Here is a 19,531-nt window from a genome sequence, read left to right as displayed (position 1 = left end):
GAGAGTAATCCCACAACATCACACATTAAAGACCATTGTGAAAGGAAATAGCGCATAAACATGTGCCAGTGATTGCCCTTCGCATTACCTTGAAACTGCCACAGAAATGCGATAAATCATTCTGCTGGTCTCTGCCACTGCGTGCCAATTACTGTCATGTCGTTAGGCGCTACATAGATTAACAGATGAGTTCGCGATAAAAGCGATATGTTATTGCTACAGCGACAGATAAGTCATCCTACGTAAATGACTCATTAGGTTATCAGACTCATTTGTCTGAAGTTTTTTTTATCTTTATGTGGTAAAAACAGCCCCCAAGCAATTTGACTCACAAGCTTTCGGATGCGATACACATTTTAAATATTAATTGGAGTTTTTAATAACTGGGACGTCAACTGCTTCCTAAGACAATTTATAAGATAATAAAATGCGATTGCATTGTAAATTATTAATTTGTTGGGTACCAGGTCTCTTCTTCCCTTTTCTTCCTAAATAAAAGCAGGTGTTAAATCAAAGTTAACTGTTAAATAATCACGACCAAGCCCAAGTTATATGTTTATTGGTTGGTCGTTACAGTAACATGTCTTAATGCGTACAGGATTTTATTTTCTAAGAAACGCAGGCATTTTCCATGCGCCGGTGCACCTGCCTCACAAGATAATCTTAATTAAGACCTGTCGGGCTTGGATCATAATCAATCAAAACTTAGTCTTATTGTAACCACTTCCAAGCTATCGCATACATTAACGTTGCAGTAGCTGTGTCGTTACCGTTCCAAGTATAAACCGTATTTTCGTGGAAACTACGGTGATCGCGGGTGTAAATTGACTGAAATAAATTTCGTCATTTTGTGTACATTGGACTGGTTTCGCATGTGCACGTGCAGTGTACGGCGGTACCAGAAACCTCTGCTAATCTCCGAGAGAATGTTGGTTTTGTTCAAGTTGCCTGGGTGGCCTTTTGCGGAAGGTCACTAAACTCTCTGGAGCAGATTACTGTTGCCAAGCTACACATCGGGCGGGTGGCACCGATTTTGCCGGGATTGCGGTTAACATTCTCAGTAAACTTCGGTCGTTTCTTCCGGAAGAAAAGCGACATCGTCACTAAATTCGTAAACAAGTCGAAAACAGTCTGAAGTCATTTACATGCTGGAGAGTTTTTGAGGCAAGCAAAACTTGTAGAGAATATATTTGTGTTTAAAAGAACGTCACATTCCGATACCCTCATCTGTTGTGTGGCTTTTAGTGGTTTGTGTAAATTCAACCTCTGTTTTTGCGCAACACTTCATGCTAAATGTTGAGCGGGCTGATACAAAATAAAACAAACTGGCTCCAGGGTAGGGCACACACTTACGAAACGGCATCTCGCGGCGGGTGTTTAAAGGCTGACACGTTTAACACTTGTACACATCAAGCCCGAGCTGTAGCGATATTCTCGTTTATTGCCGTCAACAAACAATGACGATGGCATTACCGATTCACTCAGGTGCGCTGTGACTCCGAAGGTTTTGATATCAAAAGCCGACGAACGATAAACATCACATAGATAATTATAATCCAGTCTGTCTTAAAAGCATTCAAAAAGTCCAGGGCGTGTTTTAAAGCCGTTGAAGTTGTGTGGTACTGCGGGCACTGGAACGTTCATGCGCTAATGAGTAGAAATCCTGATTGATGTTCTTACCGAATGATTTGACACATCACGGGTAAATGTTTTGCACGTGTTCATCCGGTCGCGGGTTTTGATTTGCTCGAATGAGTTATCATGGAAACAGACTTAAATCCAAGTTGTTTTCAGCGTACGTCTTTAGCGCAACACTTGCAGCTTAGGATTTTCTTGTGTTTATGACCACCTCAGTTTGAAATATTTGGCTTATCTCACAACAATGATTCCCAGTCGAGAATTTCGTGTCCGTTACTTAATCTTATTACGGGGGAATTCAAACAAAAATGCGACCAACGACTTGAAGACGGATCAATTTTCTTCAAAAACAATATATATATTGTGTATTAAAACCGAGTTTTCGTCTATTGGCTTTTTTTTCAGCTTTTTTTGAAACGTATTCTTTATCTATTGGATGATTTCAGACATTTTTTTGTTATTACAGACGAAGTGTACGAGCCTCCCAAGCCGGAAAAACCAGTAGAAAACAGCCCAACCCCCGACATCACAGTAGTCCGGCCACCAATTTCGCATGTACGGCCGGACGACACAAAAACAGACCCGAAGGAGAAAAGTGAGTAGCCACGAATATGTTACTCATTCGGCTTAGTTTTTTACAGAAACAAACGCAGCTGTTGGTATGCTGCCGTTGCGATACTGTGTAACAGGGTTGTTCCCGATTTATAAGTAATCCCATGCGCCGGAATAAATGGACGACCTGTGTTCGTGAGACTGCGGGTTTTGAACAACAATTCTTGATGGCTTTCGTCAAGGCAGCGCCCTCTGTGGTTGGGAGCGATGAGTCGCGGTCTAAGGACCACCTTGTGCGTTGGGAACAACGCTAATCACGCGACATAGCGCGCGGTTTAATGCAACGTTGACTTTGGTGTTGGGTTTTCGCAAACTCGCTAGGCGGCACTCTTTGTCATTCGAACGATGCCCATAACATTGGCGGCCTCGGGGGCCTCGTAAGTGTCACGTTACCCCGAGGTTTTTGCACAGGCCTTTCCTGTTTCCAGATGCTTGTGTTTGTCCAGGGCGCATTTACACTGGCTGTATGGCCTCGTCGCTGTGTCCCCTGTAACGCGAAACCCCAGTGTTGTTCTGGAATTCCCACATGTGTTTCGATTATCGACTTAAGCCCGCACGTATAATGGCAAACGAACCAATCACATCCACTGTCTCCCCCAGTGTAATCCAAACATTGCGCTTTACAAGTTGTTTAGATTGACGCTATCGGACGTTGTGACCGTTATATGGAATTGCAACACTGTGACGAAATGTGTGGTGCGTCATAACATTCGTCACGCATTGTAGAGTCGTTTTTTTGCTGAGGGAGTGTTTATGAACTGTTCCAAGACAATCGCGACAACCGCGCTTCTATGCATACACGTGATACAATCTCGTGGTTCCTGAAAGCGTTTTTTTAGTCGGGAGAAAGTGGCAAAATGCTTTTCCCTTCGGTAACTGTTTATATCAAACCGCCAAGACCTTAATGGCCAATTGTGGTTTCACGTTTTCCTTAAGCCTGTCCCTTGGCGCCCCATGTACAGTTATGTATTCGGTACATCGCATGTGTATCTAAGTGTTGATCTGAGAGCAGAGTCCCTTTTCTGTTTCGTAACCTTATTAACACTTTTCGGCGTGTGAAGGAAACAGACAAAAAAGCGTGCGAAAAAACTATTAATTTTTTATTTACTGCTGAGACACTGTGCCCTTTAACTCTAACTATCGTGCAAGGTATTAAACGCTCTTTTTATTATCAGGTACTACTATTGAGGTGGTGGCGCCAACCAACTCTAACTCTGGTACGGAGGAGCCAGTCGCAAGCAATGGCCTTGTCATCGGGATAGTCTTGGGAGCATGCGCAGTCCTCTTCGTGGTTCTGATTGCTTTTTTGGGATACAAAGTGTACAGGCGGCGCCGGCACATGAAGAAATACCAATCACCGCCGATCACTCCGACACGTGGTACTACGCCCATGCAGCAAGTCACTCTGCTCCCAATAACTCCTGCAGCTCACCACAGTCACTCCCACCATCACGGCCGGTTGCACTCCGAGTCCGACCGGCATCGGTCGGCGACCCTTACTTCGCACACAGACCTACGGCCACCACCCTCGTATAACGAGTCATTTCTGGACAACGGGGGTCCAGTAGTGGCGGTTTGATTGCGTTACGGGACGCTATCGATGCGTACTGAACGCGTTTCGGGACATTACTGACGAGTATGAGGATCTCAAGCCGAGAGAATATGTGTGGATGTCCCTAAAGTAAAGGGCTTGGTGCCACTTCGAAGACGAGATCCACCACCGTGCGCTGGCTTTAGAAGATAATTCGCTGCTAACTACGCGCTGCACTTTTGCCAAAGGCAACCAGACAAAACAAGCGCTGTTCCGCAACCTGGGGTTTGGTTTACTTGCCCTGGTGAGTTTCAAGCGCTCGTACGCAAGAAAACAAGTGTTCTTTTAGCTGGGTAGGCTGCCTACGTTTTCACCGCTTTCGCAGTTGTTTTTATTCAATCAGTCTTTTGCTGTTGATTTCCACATTTCATCCTGCGTTTTTACTCGCAAAAAGTCATGAAAAAAGCTATATTTTGTTTTGGTGAAATATTCTTTAAATACTTTTTGACAATTTTGCTCATGAACTACTTTTGTTACAACATGGCCATGACACGTGATCACTACGCAGCGCACACCGATATGGCGGCAGTTAATCTGGTTTCAAACATTTGAGATTCCTTTTGCTTTACTTGTTTGACAAAGTCTATATCCGTTGCGTTTCCCCGTTTTCATTTATTTCGCTTTTGCAAGGGTTTTACCGATTTTCTCCCTGAGGGGAGAAAACCCGGACAAGGGCAAGGTTGCAAAATCGTTTTTTATTCACTTTCCATTTGGCGATCGAATTTTAAGGCGCTTTTATCGGATTAAGAAATGGAGTTGTGGTGAAAGCGCCGAGCCGCACTAACGAACACGCCACAACTTCACCAACGAGTCCAAAGCCAACGACGCCGTGCAATCAATCGAACACAAAAGACCACTGGCCTATGGCTTTCCCCCTTTCTTCATGACGCCGCTTGGAAAGTTTTTTGGTCAATTATAATGACATTGAATTATAAATTATAAACGAATACATATCATCGGCTTTCAAGTTTCCTTTACAATTACTGCGATCAATTTCCACATTTACTTAGTGGTGCAATACCACAAACCAACACCATGACCCAAAGTTTTAAAATCACTGCTTTGCTGGTTGAATGTATAACTACCGGACGTATTATCGGTACTTGCACTACGAGAAAAAAACTCAAATATTTATTGAGCAGACTGCTGGCGCCCGTCGAAGATATTGTTCCACAAACAAGAGACCGCCTCACTGGCGTTTTTGTTTGCGATCTCATAAGTCTTAAGGCTTTGTCTCGCTCCGCTTGCGTTCTTGACGCTTTGTTTTATTTTTACTTTTCATTGTTCGTCGCTTCTTTTCTGTATTTTTTCATCGAGCAATCGTTAAAAATAATCGTTAAAATAAATTTATACCTACTTGCAGCAGGTGTGGAGGACTTTCAATTAGTTTGCAAATGTAGAAAAATAGGATTTTTCATTTTGTTCTCAGTATTTAGGTAAAAAATGAGGTGTCTTTAAGTTTATAAGTCACACGCAGGTTGCAGTAAGCCCCAAAAGTGGAAATAAACAATTTCACGAAAATAAAAAAATAATTAATTTTGACACACCAAAGGGAAGCAACACTTATCCAATCAATAATCGCAGTTATTTTGTGATTAACTATTTTTACCCGTTGTTTATCCCCAAAGAACGGAGCCAAAATTGATGCTTTCCCGCGTCAGAGCGAAAGACACAATCGCGGATTATTTCACGTACGAAAAGAGACAAGTTTAATGCAGGGGCCTCTCTGCGCCCAGTCTCGTCTTGGTGCATTACAGAACCGAATTAAGGTGTTTAAATATTGACCATGTATCTTATTCGAGTTGACGCGGGCCGAACTCGATATGCCTCAGCCTTGCTGGGAAGAACAAATACAATTTTCTTTTCACTTACCCTTCGACGCGGCGGGCGAGCGCTTGGCGATGGAATAAAAACGCTTAGTCGAGCGCAAAATACGAATTCCAACTTTGAACGGTGATCTGGGTTTGGCACGTGAATATAAGTGACTAATATGTTTAGGTTTTTCCGCATGGTCGCGTCATATAATGGTCGGTGCCTCGCTCTCCTGGCTTTTAATGAGCGGGTCCGCTCCGTTGTGCTCAAACGAACTGAAACCCCTTTCCAGCCACCGCAGTTTGCGCAACCTTTTTGCCTCCAAGCTTGCGGAACGTGTAAAGCGATACAGAGGATGACGTCATTGTTGATAAGCACTGACTTGGTTTGTATTAAACAAGCTATGGGACGAACACCTGTATCCAGCCTTCGCAATGATACATTATATATACACGGAACTACAACGAGGCGGTGCGAGTTTGGCTAATTTCGTTCAAGTACTGAGTCATTGCGATTGGAAGGGTGCTTGATAACTTCCATTGTTTGCATACTAGTTAGGAAGACCAGATGTGTATTCTGTCACTGGAAGTTGGGCCCAATTTAAAACAGGCTTTGAACGCGTGGCGTCCAAAGCAAGCAGTTCGCTCCCCAAAACAGAACAGTTTGTAACAAGGGTTCTCGTCGGCCGAGCGCTCCAACAGCACAACTGCACTTGAACCGAATCCAACAGTCAAGCACTTATTCGCTAATTGGCGTTGTAGAGCGGCTGCCGGCATCTTCGACTTGCTTGCGAAAGCCAGAAAGGGCGGAGGTCAATAAATTAGGCCAACACTTGAAAATAAATTGCGCTCTCGTCGCAAAAGTCACGACAAATGTCCTAAATAGGAAAAGGCTTCTTGGCGCAATTCTGTAGACAAGTAATTCTATAAAAATATCCAATACGGTCTCCATATTTGCCGGATGACTCGCGGTCCAAGGTGAAAGATTACAACACAGGAACGTTTGTGTGCAAAGAATCGCCTTCTTGTTACTTGTTTTAGAATAGAACAGCACAAACTGATGATGGCATAAGTTCTTGCCGAAACGTTTTTCGTATGAAAACATGACAATGTTAACAACAGAATGGGCCAGTCTTTTTATTCTCAGAATTATGAACAGCACATTTCTCATACAAAGATCACATTCAGCAGTTGACATAAATTTAGACTTACAGTACGTTAGTACAGTTTTGCAATCTGGCATGAATTTGGAAAGACATCAGGTTCTTCGCGATTCCCTTGAAATCACTAAGGAAGAACCAATGCTGTAGATGGTTCAACGTAGCCTATAACCCCCGGCGACAAACCGAGCCTTTCAATAAAGTTGCACTCTGCTGCTTCTTTGTCAGATGTTCAACAAAGCATTTCTGTTTTGCCATTTGACGTACATTTCTGTGAAATATTTTTTGAGTGGAAACAATTTGGAAAAAGAGAACCATACGGCATCAAGTCGAATCCGTACCTTGAAGGTATTTTACGACTTTTGTGACTTATAATCAGCGGATATACCAACGAAACCCATAGGAGCAGGTGATTGTGATTTTGATCCGATTGCAAGAGTGTTTAACGTGATGCCAGGAACGTTTATTTGCATATCAGATATGAATGATTTTTTTGACCACACCGGGATTTGAACCCTGGACATCCTGGCCACGAATCCCAATCAGGTTTTCTTCTTGGTATATGGGTCTTTCTTGGTATATGGGCTTGACTAATGCTGCCAATCAACCGCCCACCGATGAATAAATGTTTCGCAGCCAGCTACTATATAGATCAGCAGCGCCACCGTCTGTTTATTTTCTTGGAGAACGATTTATCTGTGCAATTTTCCAATTTCATTCAATGGTTCTATTCCCAAGCCAAATAGTGATCCACCGAAAGAAAATTGAGTACTTTTCATAAAAGTGCCCGGTTCGTCAACAAATATGGTTACATTTGCGTCCATCCTCTGCCAAACATGTTTTTGTTCGAAGTGAAAATGATTTGATTACATAAATACCCGTTCGATTTTGGGACTCTATCCCCATTCTGTTGCAACCGCCTTAGCGATTTCCACTTCTCATAATTTATACCCTCTTTATTTATGTTTTAATAAAGCAACAAATATGATTTTGATGTAATTTATTTATCTTAATCGTTTTTGCTTGTCGACGAAATGCTCTGCAGTGTTGGATAAATGTGGGAAAACCCAATGCGTCATCATACGTAACAATCAGCAAGTTTTTATTACGCCGGCAATTGCTGGCGGTTGTGCTGTTTTTGTGTTGTTGTTGTATTTTTAGAAATGTAACGACAGGCAATTGTATTCACCTACAAAATATTTAAATTGCTTGTAAGAAATTGTTTTCATTAATTTGTGCATTTAAACTGTTGGTCTGTTACATTAATGTGTGCCGAAAAACTAGTTTTACTCAATAAATGTGTATTGTTTACTTACTGGTATACGGTTTGCTCTTGCAAAGGAATAATAGTAATAAAGTATTTTTTCTTGTAACAATCATGAATGCACTTATGTCAGATGAGTGTTTTGACCAATTCTTTCATCATTTCAATCTCTTTCATGGTAAGACAAAAAAAATACTTTGTAGCTAAATATATATATGCACAAGGCAATAGTATATCAAAGAAAGCAGTTAGTTTTACAGTTTTATTGTATGGTTTGTGGAAGGCATATGTAAATTTATGCAACAGTTTCTATTTTTCAGATGATTGCTTGGCAGCACTTATCAGTAAAGTTCTTGGTTATTCAATTGTTGCTGGAGCAGTGTTGGGTAGGTGACATAGTAAAAATATTAATGTAGTAATAATAACTGGTTTGCAATTCACCAACACCTAAAAAGTATATTCTGTTTGTATTAATCAATAAAAGTGTTTTTTTGCACGTGTATGTATGCTTTTCCAGTCAAGGTCCCTCAAATACAGAAAATTTTGTCCGCTGGTAGTTCTAAAGGATTGAGCTTTTCCTCCCTTCTTCTGGAATTGTATGCAGTTACCTCCATGTTTGTGTACAGTATTGCCCAAGGATTTCCTTTCAGGTATGCTGTCAAATGTTAATAATACAGGTTTATTTCTATAATTATAGTGAAAATATATTTTTAGCACTTGGGGTGATTCCTTTTTCCTTCTGTTGCAAAATGTTATCATTGGAGCTCTAATTCAGGTGAAATGTTTGAATCATATAAAAACTTCGAAAGTAATTTATGTGGTCTGTACAAAATCACCAAACAAAATTTTTGTACAAATTATTATCCTGGAACTCTCAAACAGTTTGAATATCAGCAAGGTTACGGTGTAGATAGCACTTAGTTCAATTACGACCTATGGATCAAGTACAAAGCAAAGAGCAGAACACAAGATCAATGGAATATGACATGGCTGTGTCAGAAAGTGCCCATTTTGTATTCTAAAAAAAATAAGAACACCAAAAAGTCTTAGTGTATTGTGGTAATTAAATGTTTTTGTCAAGTGTTTGACAACAAGATACACATGATTTGTGCCTCAGACACTGAGAATAGTAGTATGGATATGGTTAATAGGTAGCATTTAGTTCAATTCAACTGAAGGCTGCATGGATCAAGTTTTCAGAACAGTGAGCAAAACAGAACAAATATCAATGGAATATGATTTTGGTGTGTCAGAAAGTGCTCATCTATGTATGGTTGTATTGTAATCCAAAAGACAGTTGGAACTACTAAAGAGTCTTGGTGTGCCGTGGTAACTATATCAACTTGTGCAATATTATATGCCAGACGTCTTTAACAATATAAACACAATATTATGCTAAGCAAATATTTAATGTGATAAATTATATCTTTGCAGCATTACAAAAGGAAGACTGGAGTGGCTTTTGTATTTGTTGTCATTTTTCTTGGTATTTTGAGTGTCCTTCTCTCTGGACTAACACCATTCAGTGTATTGGCTGCAATGCAAGCGAGCAACATGCCGGCTGTTGTTATTAGCAAGGTAGTGTATTTGTTTTAACAATTTCCTAGTATATTTGTTTTAAAATTATATCACAAAATTTACACTTTACTGGTAAGTAAAGAGCTAATGTATTATTGGTTTGTTGTATGAGCTAGAGTGTATTACTTGGCTGTAAAACAGCCTTGTTGGTGACCCAAACTCAAGAAGATGTGGATAGATAGGCACTGGCTAAAAGAAACCAAGGTTGCAGCACAATACACTTTATTGGCAACTGTTTCAAAACATGCATTGTATGATATCCCCACAGTACACGAAGGGATACTGAAAACATATACATTTACAGTATGTGGTCTGAAAACCTGTTACATATTGTGGCTTGACGCACAAACAATCGTCTGTGGTATTGTGCTGCCGCGTGGTGGTGTCAAAGAGTTGCTTCTGTGCTCATTTTGAAATTCCCCAATTTGTGAGAAAAACAGCGTCCGCAAGGTGGCGACATCGAGTAACATTTCTTCGGTCTGGCAAATGGCATGGCATCAGGTAGGTTTGCAAGTGTGCAACTACATGGTGGGAGTGATTTAACACCTCATTATAAATTGTAGATTCTTCAAAGCCTATTAGGCATCATCTATATCCAATAGTGTTAAAACAGTTTTCACATCGCACATTGAACTTCAGGCATCGAGGCTTCTTATGCACGAAATAATTGATTAATTACTACTGGTGCTGTCAGGCATGTGTTATTGCTGCAATACGGCTCTTCTGGCAAAAATTTTATTATATCAACGTTTCGGCCACCATGCAGCAGCCTTTATCAGGATGCAATAAATGTGAATAATACAACGTGGACATTCTTCAGGCGCACAAACAGAGAACAAAAATATAAGCGTAAATAGTTACGTCTGTAGTTTATTGGTCTTTTCTGTCGTTGGTTTAAGTTGGCTTTCTGTCCAACGGAAAGTTTGGTGTGTTCATTCGGGGGGTGCCTTTGTGACATTTTTAGCTTGTGTGTGCCGTTTTTAGCGCAGAATTGTTCATTGACGCCACGTTGTGGTGGAAATTTCGTAACACTACTAATCGATGATAACGCGTCAAGAATTTCGCTACAAATTCAATGCCCCGCCGTTGCTGGCCAATCAAATTCCTTCTATCACGGAAAACTGAGTCGGGGTCCTTTTGTGGCCAACGTTTATGGCGCAAGGCGCTTCACAAAGCGATGTATTTGTTGCCGATACAGCCTCGATAGCATGCGAATGTAGCGGGTCCAAATTTTCCCAGGAGTTTTAGGGATCGTCCCTTCCATTCAAGTCTTGACCGCCTGCATCCCAGTTCCTGTCAAGTTGCTGTTTGGCGATTGTTTTTTCTTTTATATCAGGCACGCGAACAACTCCTCTTGCATCTTGTCACGCCACCCGCCAGGGTTTCATACTACACGCATGGCCGCACAGCTTTGTGACGTCACAAAGCTTCTGTCGAGCGGCGTTTAGTATTACTGAGCGGTATCGCCGAAGAAAGAGCGTGGCATCGATTATATTGTCGTCGACAGGGTTTTCCGCACCTTAAATTTCTGTTGTCATCGTAAGATTGGTTTCTTTGTGTTCTGTCAAAGGTTCAGGAACGCCGTACATCGAAAATCATTAATTCATGTAAAACTACCAAATTATTTTTAAACTCGTTGTGGTTGCGTTCGTAGAAATAAGTTGTTCATTTCTTTTAAAATTTTTTAAATATTTTGATTTTTGTTCTTAGTTGGGCGTCTGACTTAAAAACGTTCATGATTTTATCTCTGCCTATATTTGGTAGCTTTGGTTCTGAACCTTCAGCTTTTTATGGAAAAAATGCGCAATCTTTTACATTTACTGGAAGATAAACTATTCGCCTATTCGTTTTTTTTATTCGAATCCATCGTAGTTGGCATTTCGTCACTTTTTGCCTGTAAATGCCTCGTCCTTGCTCAACGAAGCTTGGTTTGCTCCTTTTTCATATTAAAATGCCTTTAAAACGTCGGAACGCCGATAGAGTGGGAAGTGAAGTGGTGTCTAGGTATTGTATTCTAACCACTTAAGCGTGTGCTTGGCTCTCGCAGCACGGCAGCTTACATCTTGTCCCCTTTCCTATTTTTCCTTGACAACTAGATGGGCACACAAAACACCTGATGTGTTGTTTTATCTGTGACATCGTTGCCATTGACAAAAATGGAAATTTAAATAGAATACAGCATTTGAGGAACTTTTTTTACCTCTTCTTTCATTTCCTGATGACTTCACGCAGTTTCGTTAAATAACGGTTGATTGGTCGTTGTCTTATCGCACGTCTTTGTTAATATAACCCGAGTGTTGCTTAAGAAGTCCCTATAGAATTTAACAATTAAACAAGGTGGTGCAGCTGTGTTGTGCATTGGTTGCCTTTTTCTTAATTATTTCCACTTCTTGTAAAAACTATAAAGTATCGCCAGCATTTGCCATGGCTGTGATTTGCCGATGCCGATCTCCTATTATTTCCACTCATTTGCCCTCGCGTCACACTACACACCAGTTATAGACGCGTGAGCGTGTGTGGTCTTGCGTATCCCCCTGGTAAAGTTCGCGACCCGTTATCCACACTGCGGCCCTTGCAATCCACCCAAACCATGGTCCGATAGCAAACAACCGCCGGTCGGTTCCGTCTCACACGACTTACGGCTTGCAGATTGACGAACGAAGTCGTTCACATTTTAAGATGTGTACTTTGGAAGGTTTTCGGTCTGAGAAGGGCAACACCCCCGCCCTCGCATAAAGACCCGATATTATTTTACTGGCTGTCTTTATCGGTGCCTTCTCAATGTCAACGCCACTTACGCTGGCGAGATGGGTCGTCGCTGTGCCGAAATTCATGTGCGACTCCTATGTGGCTCGTGCTAATGTGTCCTGATGACTGACGTCCGTCGCCGAATTCGCGACTTCTGGAAGGCGCTGACTTTATTAAGCCGAGCCGTTTCTATCTGTTATGGCGCGCGCGCTCGCCTTTGCGGTCCCCCCGTGCGTGACAGCGCCGTGATCCATCTGTTTGTATGCCCCAGTCGGTCCTACTCCACACCCTTCCGCCCCCGTTGCCCGGCCCCACTTGTGGCTTGCTATTCACGCGCGTTCTTGCGCAGATCCCGTCCCCTATTGTTCTAAGCGCGACCGCCGCCGTGTTTTTTCCCAACCGACCCCTGGCCAAGTTCCGTCGGCTCTTTCTGCAGTCACATCCCTTCCCCGTGGGCTGTTCGCCTTTGTTCGTTGCAGAGCACCCCTGAAACATTATCTGTTGTGCTCAATTGCCCCACAATGCCGGCTACCGCTTGTACACGTGCCTTGTCTTTTCACCACTGAGGGTTTTCAATTGCTCGACAACGTTTGCATGTAGGCCTTCGTGCGGATAGAATTTTTGTACGTATTTGTACGGACTATTGTTTTTTTGAAAGGGTAAAAGATGATTTTTTGTGTTCTTGTTGCTTCAAAGCATGAAACGCGTGGGCAAAAGCTTTATCGGTGCCTGTATTCAGTTATTGAATGAAGGTCTTATATTTTGTTTTTCAACTGTATTGCCACAAGTGGTCGCACACAAATTAACAAAAACGGTATCCGACATTGAAGACAGCACACCCATTGCCAACAACTCCGCTCCCACGCCCCCATTATCGCTGCTCTTAATTTAAGCACCAGGCGCCCCCGCGAAGCTGTCATTTGGTTGCGACGTAATAACGGGTACCCGGCTCTCCCCAAATGGCCGGTTCTGTGCCCCTGACGTGCCAGAAGGTCGTGGTTTTTGGTCCCAACGATCCCAGGCCTCTATAGCCTGGGTATATTTGTCTGCACGTTTGTACAACGCTCCGTTGGCAAGGGAAAGGAGAAAGGGTGCCACGGTTAAGGAGTCATGTCAAGTGCCCATCTTCCGTATGGCACTTTCGCTGAGACTTTTGAGTCTGTCCGGGTGCGTTACGCCACACAGATCTCTTGACTTCTTTCGCACTAACGACTCTTTCGTTTGTGTCGCTGTTGGTTTTCTCTTCTTTGCTTGCGTGATTTTTAAACAAGCACGCGGGTTTTCGACGTGTGCAAGTTTACTAACTGATGTGTTTGTTGTTTTTTATAACGTTGTTTGCCGAAAATATGTAATGTTTTGTTGTCTTTTCTTAAATCTTGATTTCAGGCTCTGTGGGTTCTTTGGGCAAATTCCCCATGGCATGAATGTTTTAATACCTACCTATATATGACATAACGTTTGTAATGTGCTTGGTTTATTGGTGACGATGGTTTGTAATTTTCCAATTCTCTTGCGCAAGGAAATGTTACACGCCACGTACAATTTTTCCAAGCATTTAAATATGTTGCCAAGGTTCAACATTCCCACGCGAAATAATCTGTTCTTCGGCGACATACACATTACAACATTATACCCAATTTAAAACAGATACTATAACCGGACATTACTGCCCTTATTTCGGCCCATATCGGTTGGCATATGTACCTGTTTTAGTATTAAAAAACGTGTGATCTACGCTCGCACACAGCAGTTAGAAGCTGTAAGGAAACGTGGTTATTACGCCCAGATAGGTGGTTTGGCGTAATTATGTATGTTGCTTGTCACAGTAAAAATAGCAGCAGCTTTTTACTACAGGATCAGCTTGGATTTTTATCAGGAATATATATTTCGCCCCATGGGCATCTTCAGTTCCTTACAGTAGGCACAATAAAATGATTTCAAAAATGTCTGAAAGGCAACTTCGACCTCTTACAATGCTATTGTGCCAAGGCAAAACACTGTGTTACCGGCCTTGCATGAAAAGGCGAGAGAATTGCGCACACAGTGGAGAAACAGCACCCAATTTCAGATCCCAATTTTTCAATTTTTGGAGTTGTTTTATAGAAAACTCCGATATGTTGATTTTTGTTGTTGTAATTGTTTGATTCCCGTGCTGCTGCTAGTTCTCGATAGTTTTGGCCTTGGTCGTATTTCGAAGCATCAGCGTTAAAAGGAACAACTCACAGCGTAGATTTTTTCTCAACAAAAGTGTTTTGTTAGATGGTCCACGAAGCCTCTTTGTGTGCTTGTGTAGAGTTACGGGCTTGGGCTGACTGTTACCCAAATCAACTCAAGGACGATTAAGTTATCACAACCACGTTTACGCGTCGCTTATGTAACTCCTAAAGGAGGGCGATTTTTTTTTCGCTTTTTTATAAAATGCCGAAATTTCCACCTTTTCTCACGGTGGCGCGAGAGAGGAATTAAAACTTTTCTGGCGCCAGGGACTCTTATGTGCGAGCGTTTAATCAAGTCGTTCCTTCCGTCTCTACGTCAGATAAGCCCGCCGCCTTGAAACAACAGCGCATCTCGGGCTTGCCCCAGCGAGATGAAAGACTCCCCAGTCTCTCTGTATTCTGTTTACTCTGCTTTTAATGGACTGCGAAAACTTGCTTCACTACATAGATCACCGCACTCTCTCTTTCCCCCCTCGCTTCCAAACACGCCGCTGTCTATTATTTGCATAAACTTTGGAGGCGCGCGGTGACCCTGTGTAAATTGTCGCGGCCCCCGACATCCATTTGATGTAGTCGTCTGTTATATGTTATTGTTGTCGCCCATCGCGTGGATCTGTTGTTTTCTGGTGTGTTTTGCCGTCGTACTCTTCGGGCGTATACAGGGCTACGTCATAAGGTATGTTTGTGACATCATTGTTTTGTATGTGCTCTTGAAGATGGATGGTTTCTCTTGGTGAGTCATGACCTGCTGGTGGGTAAAGTGTATTCTGCGGGAAGCGTTGTCCTCAACTCATTTTACATCTCTCCTCGCATGTCAAAAAGAGCGTCGCCGAAAAGTGATTACTACTATGCCAATGCACATCAACTCGGGTCAAGTCTGGTTTTGCACTTTTTATTCGCTCAAACGTATATTTGCGCAAGCGTGCTGTGCGAGCCTGGAGGAATTATTTATCATGAAATGCCACCCAGAGTTTTTTCTATATTTCTTAAATTGTGCTGCGTTTGAGCATCTTAAAAATCCCGAAGACCTCAAGAACTCATATTCATTCCCACACATTCTCCAGATCCCGTATCGCGGCTTCCATAGCCATGTTGTTTTATCCACACCTCATATCTCCGCACTACTAACTACAACACGCGCACGGGCTTATCTCCGCTAACGACTCGCCGCTCTCCCTACGTACTATAACCCTACTTCCGGGCTGCTTCTTGTGTGGCGTCGATGACATAAGGCGATTAGAAAGGGTCGCCCGTAGACCCTGGCGCCAATAGGCTCTTTGCTCAGGTGCACTGAGCGCCTTCGTTTTTAATGGATCGAATCGACACCTCGACATATATCGTAGCATAGCGGAGACGCTCTTAGAAGGTGGCGTCATATTCGAGCGTTATGTTGTTCTTGTCGCTCCCCCTGGCGTTTTATCGCGATATATTTGTCGCCCTGTGCATTGTGTTGGCATCACATGTTCGAGTGTGCGGCTCACTGACGATTTTCGGTAGCGATACAGAACCTTAAAAATGCCTATGGGAAAAGGATCTGTCCTGGCGTCCTTGACAAGTGTCACTGTTTGATGCGCCAGTTAACTAAATGAATGTGGTACCTTCGCTACTGATTTGTGTATTGAACGTTGCATTCTTTGATATAGATGGAGGACACAAAGAATAGTTCTGTATGTATATAACGTCTCTATGTCGAAATGTCTCCGATTAATCGTCTGAAATTGTTTCCTTCTGAAACCTTGAGTGTGCTGGCACAAGTGTCCAATGATTTTTGGTTACATGTGGAAAAAAAGTTTGGACGAGTGTTTTTTTGCACCACACCCAAAACTGCGTGCCCAACCTAGTTAATTCGTCATCAGCAATCCCCGTATTGCACGCAACCTTGAGCACAATCGCCAGACTCTCCTAGTTTTCCACTACAACAAATGTATTGGATCCCTTTTAAAGGACTATTTTTGGAATAGAAGCTTAGCTATGACCGTCCAACACCTCCTATCTAAAAGGCCAACGCTCCCAACAGCTTCATTTCCATCGAGGTTCAGTGGCATCGTGAGCACTCGCGCGTGTCGTAACCTTAGACGAAACACGTGCTGAGTGACGTGAAGTAAAATATTACGTTTCCTCTCTCCAGTTGCACGGCCCCGCTTGCCGGGGTCCGCTAATGCATTCTGGCCCCCTTCAAACGCGCCGAAGAGGCGAAATGGTTAAGTCGCGGCCGCTCGTTACCGAAGGGGTGACGATCTGTTCCCTGATATTTGCCATTTGTTTTATCGCCGCCTTCTCCAGGTTTTTTTTTTGAATCATTCCCCCAGGAAACCCCGCGGGCACCTGGCTGTTGTTTTTGAAATCGTTTCCCGCTCCCGCGTTTGTTACCCACTGATGGATTTTGGATCCTTCTTTGTTCTAAACCCGTATTGCGCTGTTATTAAATAATTTAAACTTCGTGGGTTTTCTTGGTTGTTTGATTGCTGCAAAGAAGCATTTGCACCGGTGTTAATATTACATACGCCCGGCAGCACAAGCAGCAGTGGTGAAAAATTATAGCAATTATTATTATCTTGCGTTCTATAATGTTTCGCGTAACTGCCAATTCTGGGCTTAAAAAAGACTGTTAGTCACTCCCAATTACGACACGCTTGAGCAGTCACGCACACCTGATTAAACCACGTGACCCGGTTTCCGGTTATGAACGTTAATAAATGTTATTGGGGCGCGGCCGGGGGAACTGGTCCGTGCGCTGTCCGCCCGATCAAGCCGAAATATTTATGAAGTCGCGAATTCGCGGCGCTCTTATTATGACGTGTCGTTCTGCTTGATTTCAACGAGTATGAAGGCGTTCGGATATCGTCGCTCGCGAAGTGCTAATGGAATTTATATGTGGTCGTCCTTCATTAAAATTCTGTGCCTGCCGGTTGTCCACGATCCGGTTACACACTAAAATCTGATGTTGTATAATTGGATATCGGTTATTAACTATCTAAAAATATTAAGCAGACACGGCTTGGGTTGAAACAACATCTTGTGGCATCTTTGGCTTCATTTGGGAAATGCACGTGAAAATGCAGAACAGAAAAGTCATGCACTCTAATTTGTTGAATCAACTTTGCATTCTTTGATATCATAAACAATGTTTTTTCATTCTTTGATATCATAAACAAAGGTGCCAATCTGCATACGGTGGTCACACCAAGCCGCACTGACAAGACCTTTGCGGGTTGAAGCAGTGGCCATCTGTATGCAGCTCACAAAATGTTTTTTTCTGTCTTGAAACCCTACCCTTTGTTGTACTTACATGCTTTTTTTAAAAAAATTGTTAAATTTTGTTGTTTACTACAGTGCTATCTATATTGATTGGGCTGAATTTAACCAGTGCTGATGGCAAACTCGAGCCGAGTGATTAATAGTGCGTTATTTTACTTTCAGATGATACAAGCTCTTGACAATTATAGAAACGGCAGCACCGGACAACTATCGGCTATAACTGTATTTCTAATATTCACTGGTTCGGTTGCCCGCATATTTACCTCAATCAAGGAGACTGGAGATTCACTTGTTGTCATGAATTACGTTGTTTCCACTGTATGCAACGGTGTTATAGCGTCACAGGTAAAACCATCAATATATTGTAATATGTAACTAACTAATCCATTATATTGCCTCAAATTTGTGTTTGAGTAACAAAGCCTTGTTAATCTGACACTAAGTGTTTTTCTCGGAGATTCCGCTATTTTAAATTTAACCAACATTATAGTGTTTTAATTGTGAGAGTTTTTTCTGCAATTCACTTCATAAAATGTATATGTTTCAGATGCTTTGGTATTGGAACGTAGGCAAAAAGGCCAAAGCCGAGTGATTTGTCGTTGGTTCTATGGCCCCAATTCTTGAAGCACTTGGACGTTTGCTTGTCTGTTAACAAAGCAGACACGTTGTGTAATTAGTTTATTTGTTTTGTGTTTGTAGTTTCGCGATGCCGAAGCTATGACATTTGTCAAACTCAAAGTTATTTGTTATCATTGAAAAATCCACCTTGGAACAAGAAAGAACAACGTGTGATTTTGAAAAGGTTTCTTACCTAGATCATTGCAAAGCAATTCTGTGGATAAGATGACCGCCAAGCGCATATGCAATTTATATTGTTCCAACTGTACCAGTGCTATTGCTGTTCCGCTATAATCAAGAACCAAATAAAATTCTATCCCACTATGGCCTCTGCGCCTTGCTACTGCGAGGGCAGCAACTACTACATCAGAAAATAGCATCTCGAGTAGGCCCTGGAAAAATAAAAATGGCGGCGACAACACAACAAGTGAGAAGCAGTGGGTTATGGCTTTCTGGTTCCTAATGACGAAGCTTCTTGACGTGCGGATGTGGTTCTTATTTGGGCCTTTTTTGGGTGAGGCCAAATGGAGTTTTGAGCCTTTCGTTTCCGCTGAAACCATACGGGAAACCGGTCATAACTTTTTTTGTCGTGTTCTTGTTTCGTTGTTACTTCGTACAAGAGTTATTAGGCCCCTTGTTGTACATCTAATTCTGGTAGCTTGGTCGTTACTACTTCCATTAAGAAAGAATATTTTTTTCAACCGATCACAAGTAACTTCTCACCAACAGAGCCAATAAAAATGTCTGAATTTGATACAACCTGACTTTTAATCTCATTGTTTCCAAACTCCTGCTCTGCGCTTGGCTCCATTGGCAACCCACATGCGAAAAGCCCAAAGTTCATTGAGAGGCCAACAAAAGCCACTTACCGCTACAGAAATAACGACAAAGGACTGTGCAATATCAAACCAGTTGCTTTGTTGCAGTGCCCAAAGCACGGGGGCTGCAATTTCACGTTCTCTTCGCACTCTGCACCATTCACAAAAACGCCCTTGAATGGAAATGGCCACGCGACTTGGTTTAGGATGCCACGGGCC

At 42.4% G+C, this 19,531-nt stretch overlaps 2 protein-coding genes across 2 annotated transcripts in view; both read left to right on the top strand.

Moving 5' to 3' along the window:
* The window catches only part of LOC145908029 (uncharacterized), a 28,483-nt gene extending 23,280 nt beyond the window's left edge, over positions 1-5,203 (top strand). The window contains exons 4-5 of the mRNA XM_082995194.1: positions 2,105-2,233; positions 3,426-5,203. Coding sequence (XP_082851320.1) covers positions 2,105-2,233; positions 3,426-3,829 — 533 coding nt within the window. The 3' untranslated portion in view covers positions 3,830-5,203. The remainder of the gene's footprint in view (positions 1-2,104; positions 2,234-3,425) is intronic.
* A 2,937-nt stretch (positions 5,204-8,140) lies between these two features.
* LOC145908411 (mannose-P-dolichol utilization defect 1 protein-like) lies at positions 8,141-19,252 on the top strand. The gene is made up of 7 exons (XM_082995686.1): positions 8,141-8,254; positions 8,397-8,462; positions 8,594-8,726; positions 8,791-8,851; positions 9,511-9,654; positions 18,039-18,221; positions 18,424-19,252. Exons 1-7 carry the CDS (start codon positions 8,191-8,193, stop codon positions 18,466-18,468), a joined length of 696 nt encoding a protein of 231 aa, XP_082851812.1. The 5' UTR covers positions 8,141-8,190; the 3' UTR covers positions 18,469-19,252.
* Positions 19,253-19,531: the final 279 nt, after the last annotated feature.

The sequence above is a fragment of the Ascidia mentula genome, chromosome 7 (genome assembly GCF_947561715.1).
Source record: "Ascidia mentula chromosome 7, kaAscMent1.1, whole genome shotgun sequence".
Classification (NCBI taxonomy): domain Eukaryota; kingdom Metazoa; phylum Chordata; class Ascidiacea; order Phlebobranchia; family Ascidiidae; genus Ascidia; species Ascidia mentula.
This window is presented reverse-complemented; position numbering and strand designations above follow the sequence as displayed.